Genomic DNA, 20,146 nt, shown 5'->3' with positions numbered 1-20,146 from the left:
GATGTCTCCTGGTACAGAGTTGTATATTTTTAAGCAGTAATGATTGTTCCAGTTTTTCTAATTGAAGCAACAGCCACAGATCTTGTAATACTAAAAAAAAAACTTGGCAAGTGAGCTCTCTGAGGTTGCTATTCCCAAAGTTCCCATTGCTAGAACAGAAATCAAAACTGCGTTTAATGTAGAGTTATTTAAAGTGATAGGATAACTTACAAATCTGAAAGGGAAGGAAGACAAAACCATTTACAATAGCACGTTGTAACAATTAAGGTTGTTATTCATAAGCAAGTTCTTCCGAACTGTCACTGCCCACCCCTTCTCCTCCCTGTCTTCCCTAGTTACTTTTTCACTTAGTTGTAATGATAAGAAGATTACTCCTAGGAGAGCCAGATTTCAGGACAATTGTCCCCTCTTCTCTTGACTTTTTCAGCTGCTGCTAACACCAGCCTTTGCATGGTATGTTGCGTAGGCATCGATTGAGTGAATGACTCACAGCTGGCTTATATGTGAACAATTATTAAGGCTTCACTGCAGCGCACATCCATGCTGGCACAGGTAGTGCTGCACGTACTTCACTAATAGTGCCAATTCCAGGCTTTGGAGTGCTCTGTTTGCAGTCAGAATATTTTACTATTACATTTTCTTTCCATGTGTCGTTAACATGAAAACTAGTGATACCATTTATTGCTGTGCTGCTGCAGAGCTTGGCATAGCACCATGGGACTTCCTTGAGCCTCTTAATGCTTGTGCAACTTGAAAGGGAGCCAGGTTGTGCCCATCCTCATACCAGACAAGCCAGTAGGCATCATTCTGTGGCATTGAGGTGGCATGCTGGTGGAATGTGTCTTCAGGATAATGGATGTGGCTGCAGGAGGAACATGAGGAGCTGGAATTAGCCCAGCCTGGCTCTGCACAGCCAGGCCAAGGCCTCATGCCCTGCTGCAGACCGTGGGTGAGACAGCAGTGTCCTGCCAGCAAGAGGCATACATGGGCTGTATGGTGACAGGCTGCCACCTGCTGAGCTGCCCCTACCAGGCCCCGATCACTGCCCTTCTGGTGCGGTGGGAAGTTCTGCTTTTTGGAAGTTCCAAGTTTAGCGGAATTCAAATGTGAAGAGATTTGATTGAGAGGTTCAAAAATACTCAACTATTGAGTGACCGCTATCCATTATATACAAGAGAACACTCTTTGTTATAAACCCAGTCACACCCCTCCATAAAGTACACAAGTATTTGTTGTTCTCACATCACAGAGGCAAACCCATAGCCTCCTGGCTTGTCTTCCTTCTTCCTACACCCTATATAAGGCCAAAAAAGCAAATGTAAGAGGTGAGATGTTTGCAATCAGAAATGTGTTGCTTTTCAGGGTACAAGGATGCAAGGAGGGCCTCAGTGTGCTATGAGATTCACTATGCAGGGGGCCAAGCACTGCCCCCCAGCTCTGCTCTCTGGCTCCCTTCTGCCTTGGCTTTTGGTCAGCCTCCTCCCTGGATTTGTTCAGTGCCCTCTGTTCTGAATGCTGCCATCACCAGAGTGTTTTGTGCCTGCCTTCAGTGAAGAACAGAACTCTGTCACAGTCACCGGTTCACTGAGGCTGCAGGAAGCCTTGGCTTAAAGCTGTGGGAAAGAGCCCTCTAGCACTGTCTGCATTAAAAACCATGCTTTCAGTTTGGAAAGGAACTAAAACCACTGAAAAGCTATCCAGAACATACTGCTTGTGCATTAGGTTTTGTCACTGTTCCCACATCTCTCTTAGTTCTCAGCCACAGCTCCGTGCTGGAGGCCAGATGCATGCAGAGGGCACTTTTCTGCTTGCTTGCAGTGGGACAGCAGGAATGGAAGCACCCCTTTCAAGTCCAGAATCAAAGTCCTAACAACAGTAAGAGAGGGCTGTATGTTATAAGTTTGTATCTTTCCTCAAAATGGACATCTGTCCAGTTCTGAAGCTTCTTGCAACACAGTTTTATTGTTCTCCCAAATTTGTTTTTATTGTATTCCTTCTGTCTCCTCCATGCAGGAAAATAAGCTATGGCTCTCTTGCATTTTAGTGTGCTTGTCATATTGGCTGCAAAGAAGCATTTTTGTTTCTGTCCTAAGCACTTTATTTCTCCGCTGTGCCTTTTCACGAACTGGCAGCCTGCAGTATGACTTTAAAACAGCGATTACAGCAGCACTGCTGTCTTTGTAGGCATCCTGGGACTGTCCTGCTTTCTTCTGGTGCTAGGCTGTCACTGTGATCTCGCTGCTGTCCTTCAGGTCACGTCTGCTTGCAGCAACCATTCTACTGTTTGCAGCATGGGTGAGGCGATGGCTGGGTGTGCACTGCTAGGAGTGCATGAGTTTCTGAGTAGACTCATCTCTCATGGGGTCACCTTCAGTTTGCAGGTGACTGAACTTCATCCTTCAGGCTTTGCACTCCTTTTTATTTTTATTTCTATTTTTATTTTTTTCTATAATAAATGCAGGTGTTTTGCAAAATTTTGCTTTCCTGAAGAGGGAGCTTCCCCTTTTTCAAAACATGCCAACTCATTCCCTGGACAAATTTCTGTTTCACTTTCCACTTGCTTTTCTGGTGCTGGGTTTCTACTAACTGTACAGCTGTATTAGTCAAAGCCATTTCTGTTGCCTTTTTTTTTTTTTTTTTTTTTCCTTTTTCTTTATTTTAATTTTTATTTTTTTCCTTTTTCCTCAGAACTGAAAAGTATTATTTTATATGGCTGTCTGTTTACACAACGTTGTTACTGAGGAGATAGAAGCTAATTATTGCTTGTGTGTAGATTGCAGCGCACAGGATAAAGATATCAGAAATAAGTTTCAGCCAGCAGCTGTGGTGGTTGCCATCTCATCAGCATGAAACTCGCTGCAGAATTTTGGAGAAGGAAAGGTGAGAGCAAAAGGTGACACTATACTAGTGATATTTTCTTGTGCAGTCCAAATTTGAGAATGAGGCCAGAAGCAGGAGGCAATGGAAATTTGGATGTGCTAGTGTGACTCAGCAGAACTAAATCACTTCCCTGGTCCAACTTCTTTAAGCTTGACAGGTAGTTTTACACTTGTCAATGTAGACATATATTCAGTGCTTAGAAAAAACAACTTCATGATATTATCAGTCCTTTTATTTATTGCACAATGTCCTGGTAAAGAAAAAAAATTAGAATGTGTGCTGACTACTAGAGTTCATGGCAGCCTGGTTTCAGCCGTGTAGATGTCTCCTAAGGAGAATATGACTCATTGTTCAGGGACTTTTTTAAAGTTAGCCATCCTCATTTTACTGAGGTTGGGGAATTCCAATGCATTGAAAGATAGAATCCACATTCTATTTCACTGCCACAGTTTAGGAGATTTGCTGCTTCCATTTTAAAATCTGTCTTATTCAGACCAGTTATATTAACTGACACTAAAGTCCTAAGAACTTTGGTTTCTGGTGACCAGATGCCATCTTTGAGAGATGAAGCCAGAAACCAAGAAAAGCCAAGATTCAAGTCAAGCAAATGCCAACATACCTTTAAGCTATATGTAAGTCTTCCTGGGTGGGACGTGGTACTGGGAGCAGCCTGCCTACCAGGATTGGAGCTATCAGAGCATAGAGCATTTCTTCCTTCCTGTTTTGGCTGTACTTCTGCATAACTGCAGCCCAGGAAACAATTACAGCACTGCCTACACCACTGCTGTGCTGCTTTTCCAAAAGGCAGACAGTTTATTCTCCTATACATAGAGTCTGATCAAAACATGGCAATGAGTAACACACTGTTCCGGAGTATCAGATCTGTACACAGCTAGAACAGACACAAGTCAGTTATACAACACAATGCCTTAACCACATTGTGGAGTTAGTCCTTAAATGTCCAAGTGCATATGTATTAAACTGTTCAGCTATGGCTGCCCAAAAGCAGCACTGTGGGGAATTTGGTAGTATAGTATTGGTAAGCTGACTTATCAGGTCACATAGAAAAAGCGGAATATTTAGAGGAAAAAGGCTGTAATGCAGGCTTGAAGGGTTTTCCAGGCTCATGGACTTCTGTGGTGTTAGAAAACTGAGAAAGAGCCAAGCCAGGTTTGGCAACAAAATAGTTTAGTGACCTTCAGACATTGGACAAGTTAGTTTATGAAAAGTTGTAAGTTATTGAAACTAATGTAAGCCCTATTCTTCATTTTAGCTTAGCACAACACTCAGAACTGTGGTTGCACTCCCAACTTTTTTTCAGGGGCTAAACACTGCCCTGCCAGCAGCGTGACTTTGTGAGCATCCCTATTGCACCTGTGGACACTCAGCCTTGCACTGGGGTTGATTCCCAGCACCTGGCTCCCTGCTTGTATACCCACTCTGCTCTGGCCACACCCTAGGGCCAGGTGGCAAAAATTGAACCTGATTACAGACCCCAGCCTTCAGCTTTTGGAAAGGTTTTCTTGTGTTTTGCTTGATGCTTAATAAGAAATTCCTTCTAGGGAATGGATGGTAGAACTAAAAAAGGTCCTGGGTGAAAAAAAAAATCTAACCTTTCCAGTAAGGTCTTCTGCTGAAAGATTTTGAATGATAGTGTAAATCTGTGCATGAGTAAGAAAAGCCTCACTACAAAGCAGCTCAGTGCTATTGATCGTTGAATTTAGGAGACCTTTGGAATCTGTGATGAAAGAAAGGTCTTGGTTGGTTGTTTTTTTTTTTTATTCTTTTCAAAACATGGTGCTGACTGCTACACATCTGGGTATGGAGACATCACAGTTTGTGCAGATTGCCTTCAAATAGCGATGGCTTTGTTGTGCCACTCTATCTCTCGTTTCTGATTCTTTGAAGGTTTTGTATTTGTGGGGTATTTTTTTTTTTTTTTAATATGAAAATAGGCTTGTAATCAGTGCAGAGAATATAGGAAGTAATCTTACTTAGTACCGAGGGCTTTGAGAAAGAAAACACATCTATACATTCAGATAAATATAGATGTATAAAACTACAGGTGCTTTCCCATACTACATCCTTATCTCTAAATTAGAGAGAAAATAATTTGAAGGGTGAACTATTTGGTGGATGATGAGTTGATTGGATGGTACAGCCAGAGGGTTGTGTTCAGCTGCTCTATGTCCAAGTGGAGGCCTGTCACAAGTGGTGTCCCCTGGGATTCCATTTTGGGACCAGTGCTCTGTAATGCCTTTATCAATGATGATGGAATCAAGTGCACTCTCAGCACAGTTGCTGATGACACTAATACTGTGTACAGCTGACACAGAAGAGAGAGATGCCATCCAGAGGGACCTGAACAGACTTGAAAAGTGGGGCTGCATGAGCATAATGAGGTTCAACAAAGACAAATGCAAGGTGTTGCACTTGAATCAGGGAGGACGTGAGGACCCCATCTGGAGTACTGTATCCAGGTCTGGGGCCCCCAGCACAGGAAAAATGTGGAGGTGTTAGGGTTAGGATCCTTAAAGGTCCCTTCCAAACCAAGCCATTCTATGATTAAGATATATATTTAGAATTAATTAGGGGTATATTATACAAAAGTTTATTATTTTGTTGTTGTTGAAGCATTCTTCCTTGTTTATTTCATAGACTTTTAACATCAGACTTTTCACTTTGAAAAATGTAACATCCCATAATTATAATGTAATTGAAACACTACATTGAGTCAGTGCTCAGGACTACCGCATTTGAGTTAAACCTTTCTGCCAGTGACTACTTTGTTCTTTTTGTAGCAAGTCCTATGGCTGAACTCTTCTATTGTTACCTTTAATGAGCCATAAATCTGTCCTGTTTTTAACTATCAAAATAAACAGTTAAGACTTCTTTTTAAAGGAAACACACCTCTACAAAAATCCAAACTATTCTTCGTGTTATAAGTACCCTGAAAAACTCCCTGAGCTGCCAACAAAACGGCTTTCAGAAGCTTTGTTATTTGTAGTAGTAAAAAAATACTAATTCAGTCAGAAATAATTTTAATATAATTCTATGCTATGTTTCTTCCAAACTCTCAGGGTAGGTTTTACTTATTTCAGCATTATCGTGATAAGATTTTCCACCTTCCTGACTGTAGGAATTGCTTTGCACAGTTTTATCATTATAAGACTCCCTCCTTTCCTGGTGGCTTGAAACAGCTGCCTTCAGTTTTTCCTCAATTCTATCAGCTACTGCACGCATTTTTAAATCTCTCAGGCTGCTTATTAGGGTTCCGTAGGCTCTTCTTATCCCATGCATTTGGTGCCATTTCTGAAAGAGCTTAATCTTCTGTTCAGATGTGTTATTGAAGTTATCCTGGATAATTTCATCTATGGTAGGTTCTGAAAGCCCGTGATGACGAACAAATGTCTTGACCTCGTCTAGTGTCATCTCCCTCACGATGTCAGGGATATGGCGGCTCAGCTCATCATCTAGAAACATGAAAAGAAATGAATGCCCTGGACACTGACATCTGTTTGTTGGCTTTGTGTGTCTTTTTTTTTTTTTTTTCTTATCGTCTATATTCAGAGCTAATACTTCTATTTAAAACAGATCAAGATTCAGATATTCATGACTCCATATGTTTTCAATTTGATTCTGTACTAAGTAACTGTATTGCCTTCTGGCACCTGAACTAGAACCTGTTTCCTCTGTAACCCCTTCATCATATGTAACCAGTACTAAGCCTTGTCATTCCTCATTTACCTGTTTTGTTCAAAATAGCAGATAAAAGAGCAAGACAGGTCTTTTATTATTACGTAGTCTCAGAGCTTGTATTGTTCTCCTGTTGAGTGTTACCACTGTGTTTTTGCTCATGAACATAAGATAGGTCCTGTGCTAAGATAGGTTTCTGTGATTCCATTGCTGGCTGCAGGGCTGCTCAATTATTAGAATTATCTGTGATTCCAGATATCCAGCTTGCTGCCTCCTAGCGTCTGTACCATATACAGAATAGAAATTTACCTGCTGTCAATCAGTAGTTGCTTCCTAAACAACAACTCCTCCTCAGGCAAAAGTTTAGTGGCACCACTAAATGCCTTAAGCACATTATGACCTGGCATTTCTATAAGTGTTCACAGTTGTGCCAGAGTGACAGCTCTACAAAGTGGCACTCTATACAGAAAAATACCCTTTCTTTAGTATAATAGAGTTTATGTCTGAATTTTTATTTTACTGAAGTTTGAGAAACTACTTGTCTCTTACCTATAGATACGAGTGTTAAAGTCTCCTGTAAAGAGAAGCAAGCAAGAAATGAGTGCAAAAATGTTTTATAAAAGGCCAACCCTATGTAACAGAATAAATAGTTGTCATAACACTTCTGAAATTTTCTTTTAGCTTTCTCTGTGATTCTTCTGTTTTATGAGATATGGAATCAGACTGGACCCCTCTTTTCACTTGAGTAAGTTTGGGGGAGTCACCTCACAATTGCTATTGAATAAAAATATGCACAGGGATAGGATATCAATTCAGTGGACGTGTGATGATTTATGAACTTCTGATCTTGGTCATGTAACTGGGTGCACCAGCAAATCCTGAAGAAACGATATGGAGTTTCTTTTGCTTCTGCCAAGATTCCTCACAGTGAAATTTACTTCACTGATGTCGTAGAAGAGAGGCATGCACACACTTGGGCAATCCCACAGTAATTTAAATGGAGCAAAGTTCCCCACGCCAAGCTGAATTTTATCTGATCTAAGCAATAGTACTTACATCAGAACTGTCTCTACCAGTGGCTGTGTTACCTTGGGTAATAATATTCTCCCGTTTTCTCTTACCTACAACAATAAAACAAACAAAAAAACATTTTAATAATCCAGGGCAATGTATTTCTCTGGACTCCAAAAACATAAAATTACATCTGAGTAAGCAGCTGAATATCTTATTCAGAGTATGGCAGTAACAAGGAACAGGGAATCACTTACGGTAGAATATGAATCCTGCTGCAGCTGCTAATGCTATCACAAATATGGCAATAAATACGGTGCCCCAAGGTGGCATTTCTGCTTCTGTTGGAACATTGGAAACATTACAGTAAAGCTAAGTCAAGCAGTGCAATACAGCAACACACTTGAAAAATTTAAGAAGATTTCATCAGATTATAGGCACCCTTCTACTCTCTCCAAATAGCAGAAGGTAGCACTTGAGCCACCCCATCTCCACTGTGATCAAAAGAGCAGTCATGGTCCATAAGTCAGTACAAGGCCCAGCAGATAGTGTTAGGAATGGCTATGGGGCACTGTGCAGAACAGTACAATTCCAATAGCCTCTCAAAATATAGCAGATGATAGTCCATACTAGGTTTTAAGATGGTACCTTGCATTCTGCACACAGTGTCTGAAGTTGAAGTGCATTCCTTTTCAACTAGGCCATTTTCACATCTGCAGAAAATATAAATGACTTTGGAATTTGTTTCTCTCTTTATAAATTGCCTAAGAGAGCAAATCACAATCTTCTATTGCTTTCTAATCAGCCAATGGTGTCATACACCAGGATGCTAGACTTCGGAACTTAACAAGTATGAAAAACAGTATGGGAGAAAGTATGGAAATGACATAACAGTAGATAACGCAAAAGCAACAGGAAAGCTTAGATGCTTAATTAGAGGTTTTGAAGAGTATTTATGTTTTTCTGCGTACGTTCTAATTAATTAAACTGAGCAAAGCCAGCTGAATACGCTAAGTGCAAAGCAAAACTAGTCTGTTTTCTCTTAGCTTATATATTATCATAGCCTCTGTCTTGAAACTGACTGGAAAAAAGTGTGGTAACATGATCTTAACAGTGTCATATTTAACAATGAAGGCATCCACTTACACGGTACATGACTCGCAGTGTTCACATTGAGGAGGATTGCAATAATGGTTCTTTGCACAGGAGCATTCTGTATTCTCTGTTGGGGTACAGTTCTTTACAACCTTCCAGCCTAAAATGAATTCTTAAAGTTCGTTAGTTTGAAAACACAAGTCTTTGCTTACAAGCTCTTGTCCTCAGACCTGCGTGTCTTTAGCACCACCACTGCTGGTGCTGGCAGCACTTAATAACAACAACATAGCTTTTATGATGAGCCTTGCTTTGAGAGTACTGGAAATACCAAGGTGGCAAAGAGACCTCTGCTGGCTAAGAGCTCAAAAAGCTGATCACACAGTAAAGGACTCATTTGGCACTGCCATGTGTTGTCGGTTTTGTTGTTGTGTTTTTTTTTCTCCCCATAGGAAAAAGGCGTAAAGCCAGAAGGAACTAAAAGATGTCACATAACCCTCCTGGTTGTCTGTCTGTCAGACAGGTTTTATCTCTTCCTGAGAACCTTCAGTAGTGAGGAATTCTACTCCCTCTATCTAACATGTTCCCTGCATAAGTTTCAAACCAAGTTTATTTTTCTCTTGGCCTCAATGTGTATGAAGAGATGATTTCCATCTCAAAAGAAGTATTTTTGCATTTTAAAATATTGTAAGTAGATCTATTTACTGTGGAAGCTATTTTCTTGGATATGAAGGGAACTTTTGAGTTACCATATTCAGTGTCCTCCTATTACAGGAAACCATGTTATTTCTAAAAATTGATTACTGTGAAACCAATGCTGACACCATTCATGAAGATACGAAACATAAATGATCCTAAGAATGGTTCTCTAGGAGCTTAAGTGGTAGCCTTCCTCCTGCCTAGCACTTTCTAACTAACTTCTCTTCAACATTATTTTCCATGAGATAATGCGACTAGCCATCCTTCCACTGCATTGGAATTAAAAACTGTCTCCCTGCTTACCAATCTGGATTTTTGATGTGATGAATGCAGAACTATCCTTCCCTGAATCCAGCTATACCAGAAACCTGGTGAAGCTGGCAGGGAGATGTGTTTTATGAATTCAAATATATATATATATATATATATATGACTGTCATTGGATTTTTGAGACTTGGTGAGACCAGCAGATAAATACACAAAGGGCTCATTAATAGATAGGAAATTATCTAGGTAGAGATGGACCTTCGAACATCCTCTTCCACAACTGTGAATGCTAGCAGCCTTTGCAGGAATTAGAACACAGAAATTAGGTTTGTGTATTTCTACTCTGGGGGTATTGATTGATGTTTGGCTGAACATGAGCCAGAAGTGTGCCCAGGTGGCCAAGAAGGCCAATGGCATCCTGGCTTGCATCAGAAACAGTGTTGTCACCAGGAGCAGGTGACCGACCCTGGAGGTATTCAAGGAATGTTTGGACGTTGTGTCAAGGGACATGGTTTAGTAAGAACTATTGGTGATAAGTGGATGGTTGGACTGGGTGATCCTGTGGGTCTTTTCCAACCTTGGTGACTCTATGATTCTGTGAATAGCATCTCTTGCCTGATGAATAGTGGGGGGGATGACTGCTTGTCTGACACAGGAGAGCAAGCCTTGTAGTATAATGATTTGATCCTGTATTCCATGTTGCATATTGAATGTATTAAAAGCATCACTCTATCAGCTCCAGAAATTTCAGATGATATTAATTACATGAAAGACTGCAAAGGAAATCACTGGGAATGCTCCCTTCTCTACTTCTTACAACACTGCTTTTAAAACAGAGAATGAAGAGGAGAGAGCAACTTTCCTTCACTGACTCTAACCACTCTGTATTGTTTTTTTTTTTCTTTTTTTTCTTTTTTCTTTTTTTCTGAGAAGAAAAGCCCATGCTCAGAACTGAATTGATTTTTATATTCTATTTCACTTTTCCACCGTAACTTCAAAACTACAATCAACGTGGGTTTTTTTGTGCCAACCACCCAGGGAGGTGGTTGAGTCACCATCCCTGGATGTGTTTAAAAACTGTTTGGATGTGGTGCTCAGGAACATGATTTAGCAGATGGTTGCTAGATTTAGGGTAGAATGTTTGGTTGCAGTTGGACTCAATGATCTTTAAGGTCTTTTCCAACCTGAGTGATTCTATAATTCTATGTACTTAGAGGGCAGTTAAAGATAAACACACTCTCCTGGGGATACATGACCTTTGAGAACTCAGAAGCTATCTGCATCTCAAAATTGATGGAGAAAATAAGGTGCAGTATCCTGTCAGTCTTTTTTTTTTTTTTTTTTCCTACATTATTATCAGTGAAATTACTGGGTAAAGATATTTGTCATGCTTCTAACAAGTGGGCTACTACATACCAAATAAAATCATCATCTGTAGAGTCCCTTACTATAGCTCAGAAAATAATACAGTGCTTGTAAGATAATTTAATAAGAATATATCATAACCCAAAATTGAGGTTAGTGCATAAGCATTAACTGCTGTAAATCAAACTAGCAACATCAGAGTGCCTCAGGACAGTTGGATTTCCTGCCTCTGTGCGAAGAAAGGCACTGCAGAGGCAAGTGTGGAAGAGATGGGATGTTGCTCTCCAAATGCTTCCTGACTGAGCAAAGACAGATGTAAGAATAAATAATGGGGCAACTTACCTTGTTCCTCTTCCTACTCTGTGCTTACAAAAGAAACCAGAGGATAAATTTAAGACTTTGTCATAAACTTCTCCGTGTTGAACTTGTAAAACATTTTAATCTATATGCTACCTGTTACTTGGGGATTGAAGAGATCTTTCAATTGAATCCTGCCTCTAAACAGAGTTGTTGTTTCTATAGACATACCAAGTGCTATGTCACATGAACGACATCTCATACACTTGTCCAAATCATTGATATGATCCATGTACTCCTCTCCAGATTTGCATGGTACACAATGTGCTAGAGTGTTTGGGCACTCAGTACTTTTGACATGACCTGCAGAAAGACAGAGAAACAAGAAAAACATATGTAATACCTTTGGACAAAGGCCATCAGCTTTGATACCTATCAGACTTCTTTTTAATCTCTAATACCTTTCAATTTACAAATACAGATAGAATCCATATTCATTATGCATACATATATTCTCTTCAGGAGGGCAGTGTTTGTAAGAGATTATTTCCACCTCTCTCCCCACCCCCCCCCCCCCCCCCCCCCGCCTTTTTTCCAATCCAGGAGAGAAAGAAAACACACCAAACAAAACTGTGCATGCAAAATTAGAAAACCCATGAATATATAGAGTATCTTGTTGGCAAAACCCCATTTTTGCAGTTTTTTAACCTCTTTTAAAGCTGTGTAAGTAATGTGAGACTATTATTATTATTTGCAGCAAGCATTTAATGTGTGATCTGTAGTGAAAAGCTAAGGTGCACTGAATCAAGAAATGCTTTTGATGTGTTGAAGTCCTGCAATAGAGAAAGATGCAGCTAGAATGAAGTGCATCCACAAGACCATAACTGAGCTAATCCCAGAAGAAAGCATCTGCATGTGTTGTGGTTTCTACTTTAATGACTTTTCAGCACAGTCTTACAGTGATACTCACCATGTCTACATTTCTTGCAGCACTGATCATTTAAAATGTACTCCCCCTCTGCACAGATAATCTCTCGCTTAGCAATGTTTCTCTTCCTTGTAACAGATTTATTGTGTGCTGTGTGTATGGGAATCTCTGTATCATTTTTGCAATGTGTTTCCATAACTAACGCAACCACCTAGGAGAGAAGAACAGCAAATTATATAGGAAATTACCAAGGACTGTGGGTGCATGTTACTGCTAGCACAGAGCTACATTAGCACTCTTATTCCATTGCTAAAGATGTTGATACTCACCCCCTTACTAAAGTTGTCTATTAGGTCAGAAGAGTTAATGGAAAATGAGAACACATATCAGATTTAATGCTATCATCTCTACCATTGCAGGCACTGATTGTTTGAAAATTAATGCTTGAGAACAGGCCCATACATCTGAGATGTAAAAGATAACCTCATATGCCTAGTTATGGTGCAAAGCAAAGAAACTCCCATTATTTTCTTGAAGAGCATTCTGTGCATCACATCACTGTTCCAAAATCTTATTTTTCTGAGTCATTGGTAACATTCTTCCTTACAGAATATCCTTATTTCAAATGGTATATTTTATGTTTTTGTTACTGTAGTGTTGCTTGCAAACTGAATGCTAATAATTCTCTAAAGAAAAAAATATTTGTGCTTTAATATCACCCCAAATACCTGATTTCTAAATTGATCTTATTCTTACTTTGCTTTCCAATTCAACTCCTTTTTCTCCTCAGCAGATGATGTTTATACAGTCCTAAAGAAGTCTCATTCTCCATTCTATCTAATTTACACCCTGTTCCATTTCTTTGAATGCATTCTCAAGTAAAACTGCATAATGCCTGGGTTTGTTGCTTTTGTCTGCCAGAGGATGATATTTAGTGGCTAATTCATGTAATCCTCGTGGTTTTGTGTGAAACTACTTCAACACTTTTACTTCAGTTAGATGCAAAAAAGTGTACATCATGAACTTACTGGAAAAGGGAGTTGGATTTCAGACTGGCTTCTGATGTCAAGGAAGCATTATCTGTAGCTGATGAACAGAAGTAATCAGTACACTGACTGGAGACTTCTACAAGCAGCCACTTCTATTGATCCTCTAGGCTATTCACAGACAGGAACCTTTTCCTAATACTCATCTGTTTCAAAATGTGTATCCATGAGCTCCTAGATGGAACTTAAGAAGGCCTTTGTTTGCACCTGGAGGAGGGGTTTCAGCAGCCAAAAAACTAACTGAATGCTTGAGCTGGGTGCATGACTTTTCTTGTTCAGCACTCTGACTTTGGTGCCTAAGCTTTCAGGACATGCTTCTCAGAAACTGCATGCAAAGTTGTTTACGAAGTAAACTTTTACAGAAACTCTCAAACTGCTGTGCCACATGTGATTTGTTTTCCTTTTGCCTGGGAGATCAGTCTAACGGCTGGGATAGAAAGTCCAAACAGAAGGCAGTTACCAAAAAGCAGGTCTCTCTCCCTGCAGCGCAGTGCCTGTTTTCTGTCAGGTGGTGGTGGAGTGTGCTGCTCTACATGCTGCTGCCTCTGGGGGCCAGGCCTCAAGGGCAGCCTTGCAGGGGTGACCACCACTGCCTGCCATCAGCCTGGTTTGGCTTCCCATGCATGAAGACAGAGCCCCTTGTCTCTACTCCTCTGCCAAATCTGGAGTTGGGCTGAGGGAACTGGTGGGTGCACTGTTTGTTGAGCTGGACCAAGAGCATCCATTTGTGAAAGAAAATGGTGCAGGGAATTTGGATCTGGAGGCCCTGGCAGCTCTGTGGAAGCCAGCTCCAGGAAATTCAATGGCATCAGGCTTTCAGCCCCCATCTGTGCACGTAGAAGACAGATGTGAGCAGTGTTTGTAGCATGAGGAAGTCAGTGGGGAAGTAGCTGGTTCTCTCCTCTCTGATGGAGATATTGTGACTCAGCAGTGATGAGTAGCAGTGCCAGTCCTGAGCACGTAGCCAATTCCTGGATGTACCCACTTGCATCTCAGAACTCTCTGCCCCACCATAGCACCAAGCAGCTCCTTCCTCCTCATCTGCCCTTGCCTGTTGCCTGGCTATGTAATATGCCTGCTGGGGAGCAGCCACCATCGTGCTTTAGGCACTCAAATCTCCCACTTTAGAGCTGTGAAGCAGCAGTTGTGGTTTTTGGGTAATAAGAGGACAACCCCAAGCCACACTAATGGAGAGTGAAGATTACTATAGCCCTACTTCATCCCTAACACATCTATAAACGTCTCAGGTTTATCGTTCAGTTCTTCTCTCAGAAGAACTGAATGATACTGGCAAAGAACAGGATGTGTGCTGTGAAAGAAAACGTAGAGAGAATCATGTAGGAAATGGGATAAAATGAAAGAAGGAAACTTCTTTCTAAATGACTACTATCAGTTAAAGTTAGTAGAGTTGTTTTCAGGGTTTACTGAACCACTGCAATCACAGTGCAGGCATGGACATACATCTGCCAAGCAAAACTCAATTTTGCATTTTTATATAGACAAACTAAGCTGATAGAGTGGGGAGAGGCAGAAATTTGCTTTTTTTTTTTTTTTGATGGAAGCCTTCCACTGTCACTTGCAGAGATGAACTTCCTGGTACACTTACAAGAAGTGGGGATCACTTCTCAGAACCTGACTTTAAGCAGCACCCAACACCTACATAGTTTTTGCTTGCAGGGGCTCCATGAGTGCCTTCCTGCATAAGGAACAATGACAAAAGTTAGAGGATTTTAGTTTTCCAAGTAACATTTTTATTTTGAATTTTTTTTTCTCCTGGTTTTGCACTCTATGAAGATAACTTCACTTGCTCTAAGTGTTGGACTGCTATTTAGCGTTCAGAGCACAGCTTAATTCTTTTTCTTGCTACTGCTGAGCAGTGAGTGCAGACAGCAGAAAGGAAGTGTTTTAGGGGGTTTCAGAGAGGCAGGGGTGAAAGGTGCTTTTTTATGATGTGTATGTTCAAATAGAGGCTGTGTATTTTCAGTCTAAAATGATTCACAAATGCTTTGTTCTACTCATCCTAAACTAAAAAACAGTTTTCATATCTAAAAATTGACTAAACTGAGCAGTCAACAGGGAGATCTGATCTTAACAGGTTCCATAAGAATTATTGCATGGGCCAAAATTTTTTGGTTTTGCTCTTTCTGCGTTGCATAGGAATTTGAGAGACCTTTATCTTCTCCCTCTCCTCTTTTCCTTCCTCCAAAATGCTTTCTGCCACAGCATGAGAGATAGAAAATCTGTCTCCATCTATGTTCCCAACGCAATGACAAGAGTTACAGTTCCCTTGAAAACTTGCGGTATTGTAACTCTCAGTCCTCAGATTCTTCCTGTATCCAAGTGTTCTTCATAATGGGTCAACTTCCTTGACTGGAAACCTTTCAGCAGACACACCTTGTGGGGCTCTTAGATCGTTATGGAAGTGCATGAATCTTTTACTTGCATGCAGGCCTTTTTAAAGCTTTATGGTATTTCACCCTCTAAGTAAAAATCTGTCACTGCTTTTTTTCTGTTATAATACCTTTGATCTTTATTAAGCCATTTTCCCCATTCCTAAGCCATAGATGCCTACAGATGAGAGAGCTGATGCTTTCAGAAGTTGGTGACTATTTTCCTTCCATGTTTATTACCTGGGGCAACATGCATGAGGTCATCAGGGGCTTTCTAAGTGTTAAAAAAAGAAAAGAGGGGGAGGGAGGATTTGAGGATTTTCTCTTTTTCTTTCTTTTTTTTTTGCCAAGAAAAACCTTAGCCTTTTTTTTTTTTTTAACTTGCTTCTGTTATTTCTTTGACTTTCTAGAGTTAGCTCCACTTTAGTACAGTTTTCCTTGTAAGTAGTCTCACTTACACAAACCTTTCAAGATGCTTTTTCAGAGTAAGAAATGATATAGTACCTGTTACAAGTATTCTCTGCTTCAGTTCTTTCAGTACAACAAAAATTACTGCTTCCAGTATTTCCAGTATCAATTTTTCCCCACTAATGCAGAAGTTGGTAGCTAGCACCAAAGTGGGCACTGAAGGTAGTATTTCTTCAAGTTGTAAGTCCTTGTATGAGGAGAACTAAGAAAGTTTTATTTTCTGAGGCCTAGGAATGGGAGTTGGTATTTCCCCACACATAGAAGCATCCCAACCTCCTGAAATCTGAAGTGTATATGTTCAGCACCTGCGATGGCAACAACCCTCAGTTACTGCCATGTCTTAAAATTGCAATCCAAATTCAATCCATTACTATTTCACTTCTAAATTGTCTCACGTGCCAATCACAGCAACATATTTGGGGATGGGGGTAGTTTGGTTGTTTGTTAATTTTTCTTTTTTTAGGAGCACTGTACACTACCAACTTTAAGAAAGTTGGAGGGTAGTAATAGCTACCATTTCACTTTGTGATACTGTGGCCAAGAGGTGGAGTGGTAGAAATTTAGAAATTTTTTCCATTTTCCTCCAGAGCTGGAATGCTTACACTTTTCAGTTGTTTCCGGGGTCATCCTATGATTTTATGGCTGCTTATATGCATACATTTAAATATTTGTATTGATCCTGTGCAAAGCAAGAAAGAGGGGTCAGTACAGCTGTGTGGGACTGTTTTCGAAGGCATATCTTCTAACCTCCCAGAAGACTGCCTGCTTTGTAAATAATTGTATAAATCATTACAAAATATTTAGATAACATTTCGCAAGATGGCTTATTCCTCTTTAGAGTGCATCTCTGAATAATATGTGGTTTTTGAATTAGGGTGAAGTTAGATGTTTTCTAGTTTTGTGGGTCTCGTTGCTATTTTGCATTAGTATCCTTGCAACTGCTTTTACTTTAGCGCAGCAGAGGGTTGTTTGCAAAATTGACGTTTAATTCAGCAGACTCCTTTCACATTCTGGTTTAATCAAGTTAGTAGGTCAAACATTTGTCAGACTTACTGATTTATAAGTAGTGGAACCACATGCTAATAAAAAAATATATATATTTTTAATAGAATGCATGTAGGAGTGCTGTTTGGAAACAATCGGAAAGTAAGAATAAGAATGATCTTTCTACTCCGGAAGCTGTGTGGAAAGAGAATGTATTTTTTTTTTAAATCTTAATTTCTGTTCTGAATAGCTCTAAGACACTGAGTGAGGCCAATTCTGCCTGTATACATTTCTGCCGCTTGTTTGCTGCCTGTATAGCAAGAGATAATGCATGCTTCCGTCAGCAGCTCTTTGTATTTACTTACACTTTGTGCAAGGGTGTGCGTAGAACCTTAAAATCACACTATAAATCCTTTTGTTTACTACCTGTTGTATAATAAATCATATCTGTACTGTTTCTAAGTTTCACACCTGCCAAACCCAACGCAACTCATATTCAGAGGGAGCACAACAACAGTACAAAGAGATTGTGAGTGTGAATCCCAGCACGTTCCAAGGGGCGAGGGCCAGGCGGGGGCAGTGACGCATGCCGTGTCCACAGGGATGGAAAGGTGCAGCTCTGCCATGGCACAGGGCTGGCTGTCTCAGGCCGCCTCCCCGCCGTCCCCCCGCTGGGCGCAGCTGCAGCCAGCGTCCAGCTCTCTCCAGCCCTCGGGTCTAATGCTCCTACAGGCTGCACGTGCTGCGGGTGCTGAACCACCTCCATGTGGCAAAATGGGTGTGAAGGTATCTCCATCGGTAGTAATAAACGTAGGCGGCTGACCCGTGCCCTGAGGGTACCAAGACGTGTACTCTGCACGGGGCAATGATTCACGCAAGAAAGAAACGCCCTGCCCCGCTTTCCAGTAAGTGCCTCGGCCCAGGGTGCTACGTTCAACGTCTCCAGATTTTCTGGGCTCACCGCTGGTCACCACCAGCAGCTCCTCCGTCGCAGCCGTTTCCTCCGCGCTGCCCTCCCGGCCCGGCCCGCCGGGCCCCCTCACCGTGACGGTACGCGCCCCGCAGCGTCGCCACGGACAGCAGCCCCACCGGCACCCGTCCCCTCCTTCCCACCTCTGTTCCTCAGCGCCCGCCGCCCTACGCGGTGACTAACATAGCTACGAGTCTGAACCTGAATTAATTACATGAGTTCCCCAGGAAAATAGAACAAGTTTCTTTGTTTGGCGGCCGGGCAGCGCTTTCGGCACCGCTACCGCAGCTTCCTACGTCCCATGCCTGCACCCCGCTGCTAGGCGGCCACTTACGAGGAGCAGGTGAAAGAGTCCCCGAGCCATGTCCCCGCGCAGCGCCGTCTCGCAACCCGCCTGCAAAACGAAAGCCGCCGGGCTTCTGCCCGAGTCCGGCTCCTCCCATGTTGGTAAACATCGCTCCAGCCCGCCCCGGCCCGGCCCCTCAGGGTATTCCTGCACAGCGCGGGTGTGTGACGGTCCTGGCTGCCGCAGCCCGGAGCCAGCCCTGGGTAGCGGATGTGCTGTGCTCTCACGGTGTGGTACTGGTATGGGCAGCGTGGGGCAGGGTAAGATTCCATCCTGAATCCTCAGAAGTGCAGCAGGTGTTTGGACAGAGTTAAGTGCGTTGTGCTTTCTTGTGCTGTCTCGTTGGAAGGATTTCTGTGACTTCAAAGCTATTTTCAGTGATTTTCTGTTTTTCCTACAGACTTTTAGTGGTTCAGAGTTCCTATGTAACAGTGGCCTCCTTAGCTGTGTTAGGATTGACATGACAGTAACAGTTACCAATGCATCTTTCGATCTTCGAGATGATGCTGCTGCCTTCCGAAGGTTGTAATTGAGCTGGCGTTTTCATTTTAAACTCCATTTTTCAGTAGTTCATGACTCACCTCTTCAGATTTCTATTGGTTTGTCTCCTAGCTGCCATGTTTGCAGATGACTGAGTACAGTGTATCATTTAAAAAAAAAAAAAAAAGATAAGATAAGATAAAAAGATGCTGTTTAAAATATTTTAGGTTTTTGACCACTTTGACCACTTCCGGACAGAACAAATTGCAGCAGTGACACAGTTTTTGGAGGTGCTGCCTCTGGAGTATCCCATAGCAATCAGCTCTTTTCCTTCCGACTGGCAGTATGGAGAGAAGCTGGGAGGTAACAGCCCTCCTTGGTGTGGTACCTTTGCTATGGGCCTGTCATTCCTACAGGCCAAACCCAAACTGGTATGCACTCAGGGTTGTTTATTTTAGCGGAAGTTTGCATAAGGGTAAAGAGGTTACTGCAAACAGTGTTGCCTGGCTCTGCAGATTGCACTGCAGCAAATGCATCACTTACAGGATTGTGGTTTGTCCAGTAAACAAAATCTAGCACAACTGGGTCCTCACCAAGCATTGCTTAGCATTTAACAACACCAAGGTATTCCCCTTGCTCTAACTATTGCATATCTTCTAGTAATGTAAGGAACGTCTATTTGGTACAAGTCGTTTGCATTCCTCCCTGCCCCCCAGGAGGTGTAACTGAAAGCGTGTGCAGATCAGTTTTGCAGCGGAGTGTTTTTTTTCTTGGTAGTTAGCTCTAAGAGATCTTTCAGAAGCCGCCACCTTCTTGTGAAAATGAGAGTGACTACCCATGACTTGGGGTTGTGCCTTCTGGCTGGTAACTGTAGCTGTTTGGAGTTTCCTTGTGTAATAGACGCAAACCAAGAGAGAGCAGTGTGTTTGGAGGGGTTTTGTTTGTTGATTGGTTATTCTTATGAAAGCACTGCTTTGCTGTGCCCAACTTTGTGCTCCTTTTTGGGCTGTAGCAGCACTTTTAGGCTGGCAGAAGTGGCAGCTTTGAATGTATTTCTTACTTACCCACCATCTGAGGTTTAATTCATGTGTCAGCTGAGTTCTGTGCAAAAGTATGAGATCATAGAACAGCTTAGGCTAGAAGGGACCTCAAGATTGTCAAGTTCCAACCTCTTGCTGTGGCCAGGTTGTCGACTTTAGATCAAGCACTAGATCGGGATGCCCAGGG

At 41.7% G+C, this 20,146-nt stretch overlaps 1 protein-coding gene across 1 annotated transcript; it reads right to left on the bottom strand.

Annotated features, from left to right (window-relative positions):
* Window positions 1-5,937: 5,937 nt before the first annotated feature.
* Window positions 5,938-18,457, bottom strand: FAS (Fas cell surface death receptor; the record flags this gene model as incomplete). Its single annotated transcript, XM_079535908.1, has 9 exons — window positions 5,938-6,353; window positions 7,126-7,150; window positions 7,633-7,697; window positions 7,845-7,928; window positions 8,236-8,300; window positions 8,734-8,842; window positions 11,464-11,670; window positions 12,278-12,446; window positions 18,428-18,457. The coding sequence occupies 9 exons, from the start codon at window positions 18,455-18,457 to the stop codon at window positions 5,938-5,940; spliced, it is 1,170 nt and encodes a 389-aa protein (XP_079392034.1).
* Window positions 18,458-20,146: the final 1,689 nt, after the last annotated feature.

The sequence above is a fragment of the Tetrao urogallus genome, assembly GCF_951394365.1.
Source record: "Tetrao urogallus genome assembly, chromosome: 5".
Classification (NCBI taxonomy): domain Eukaryota; kingdom Metazoa; phylum Chordata; class Aves; order Galliformes; family Phasianidae; genus Tetrao; species Tetrao urogallus.
Note: the sequence above shows the minus strand (reverse complement) of the source record. Positions and strands in the feature narration are given on the sequence as shown.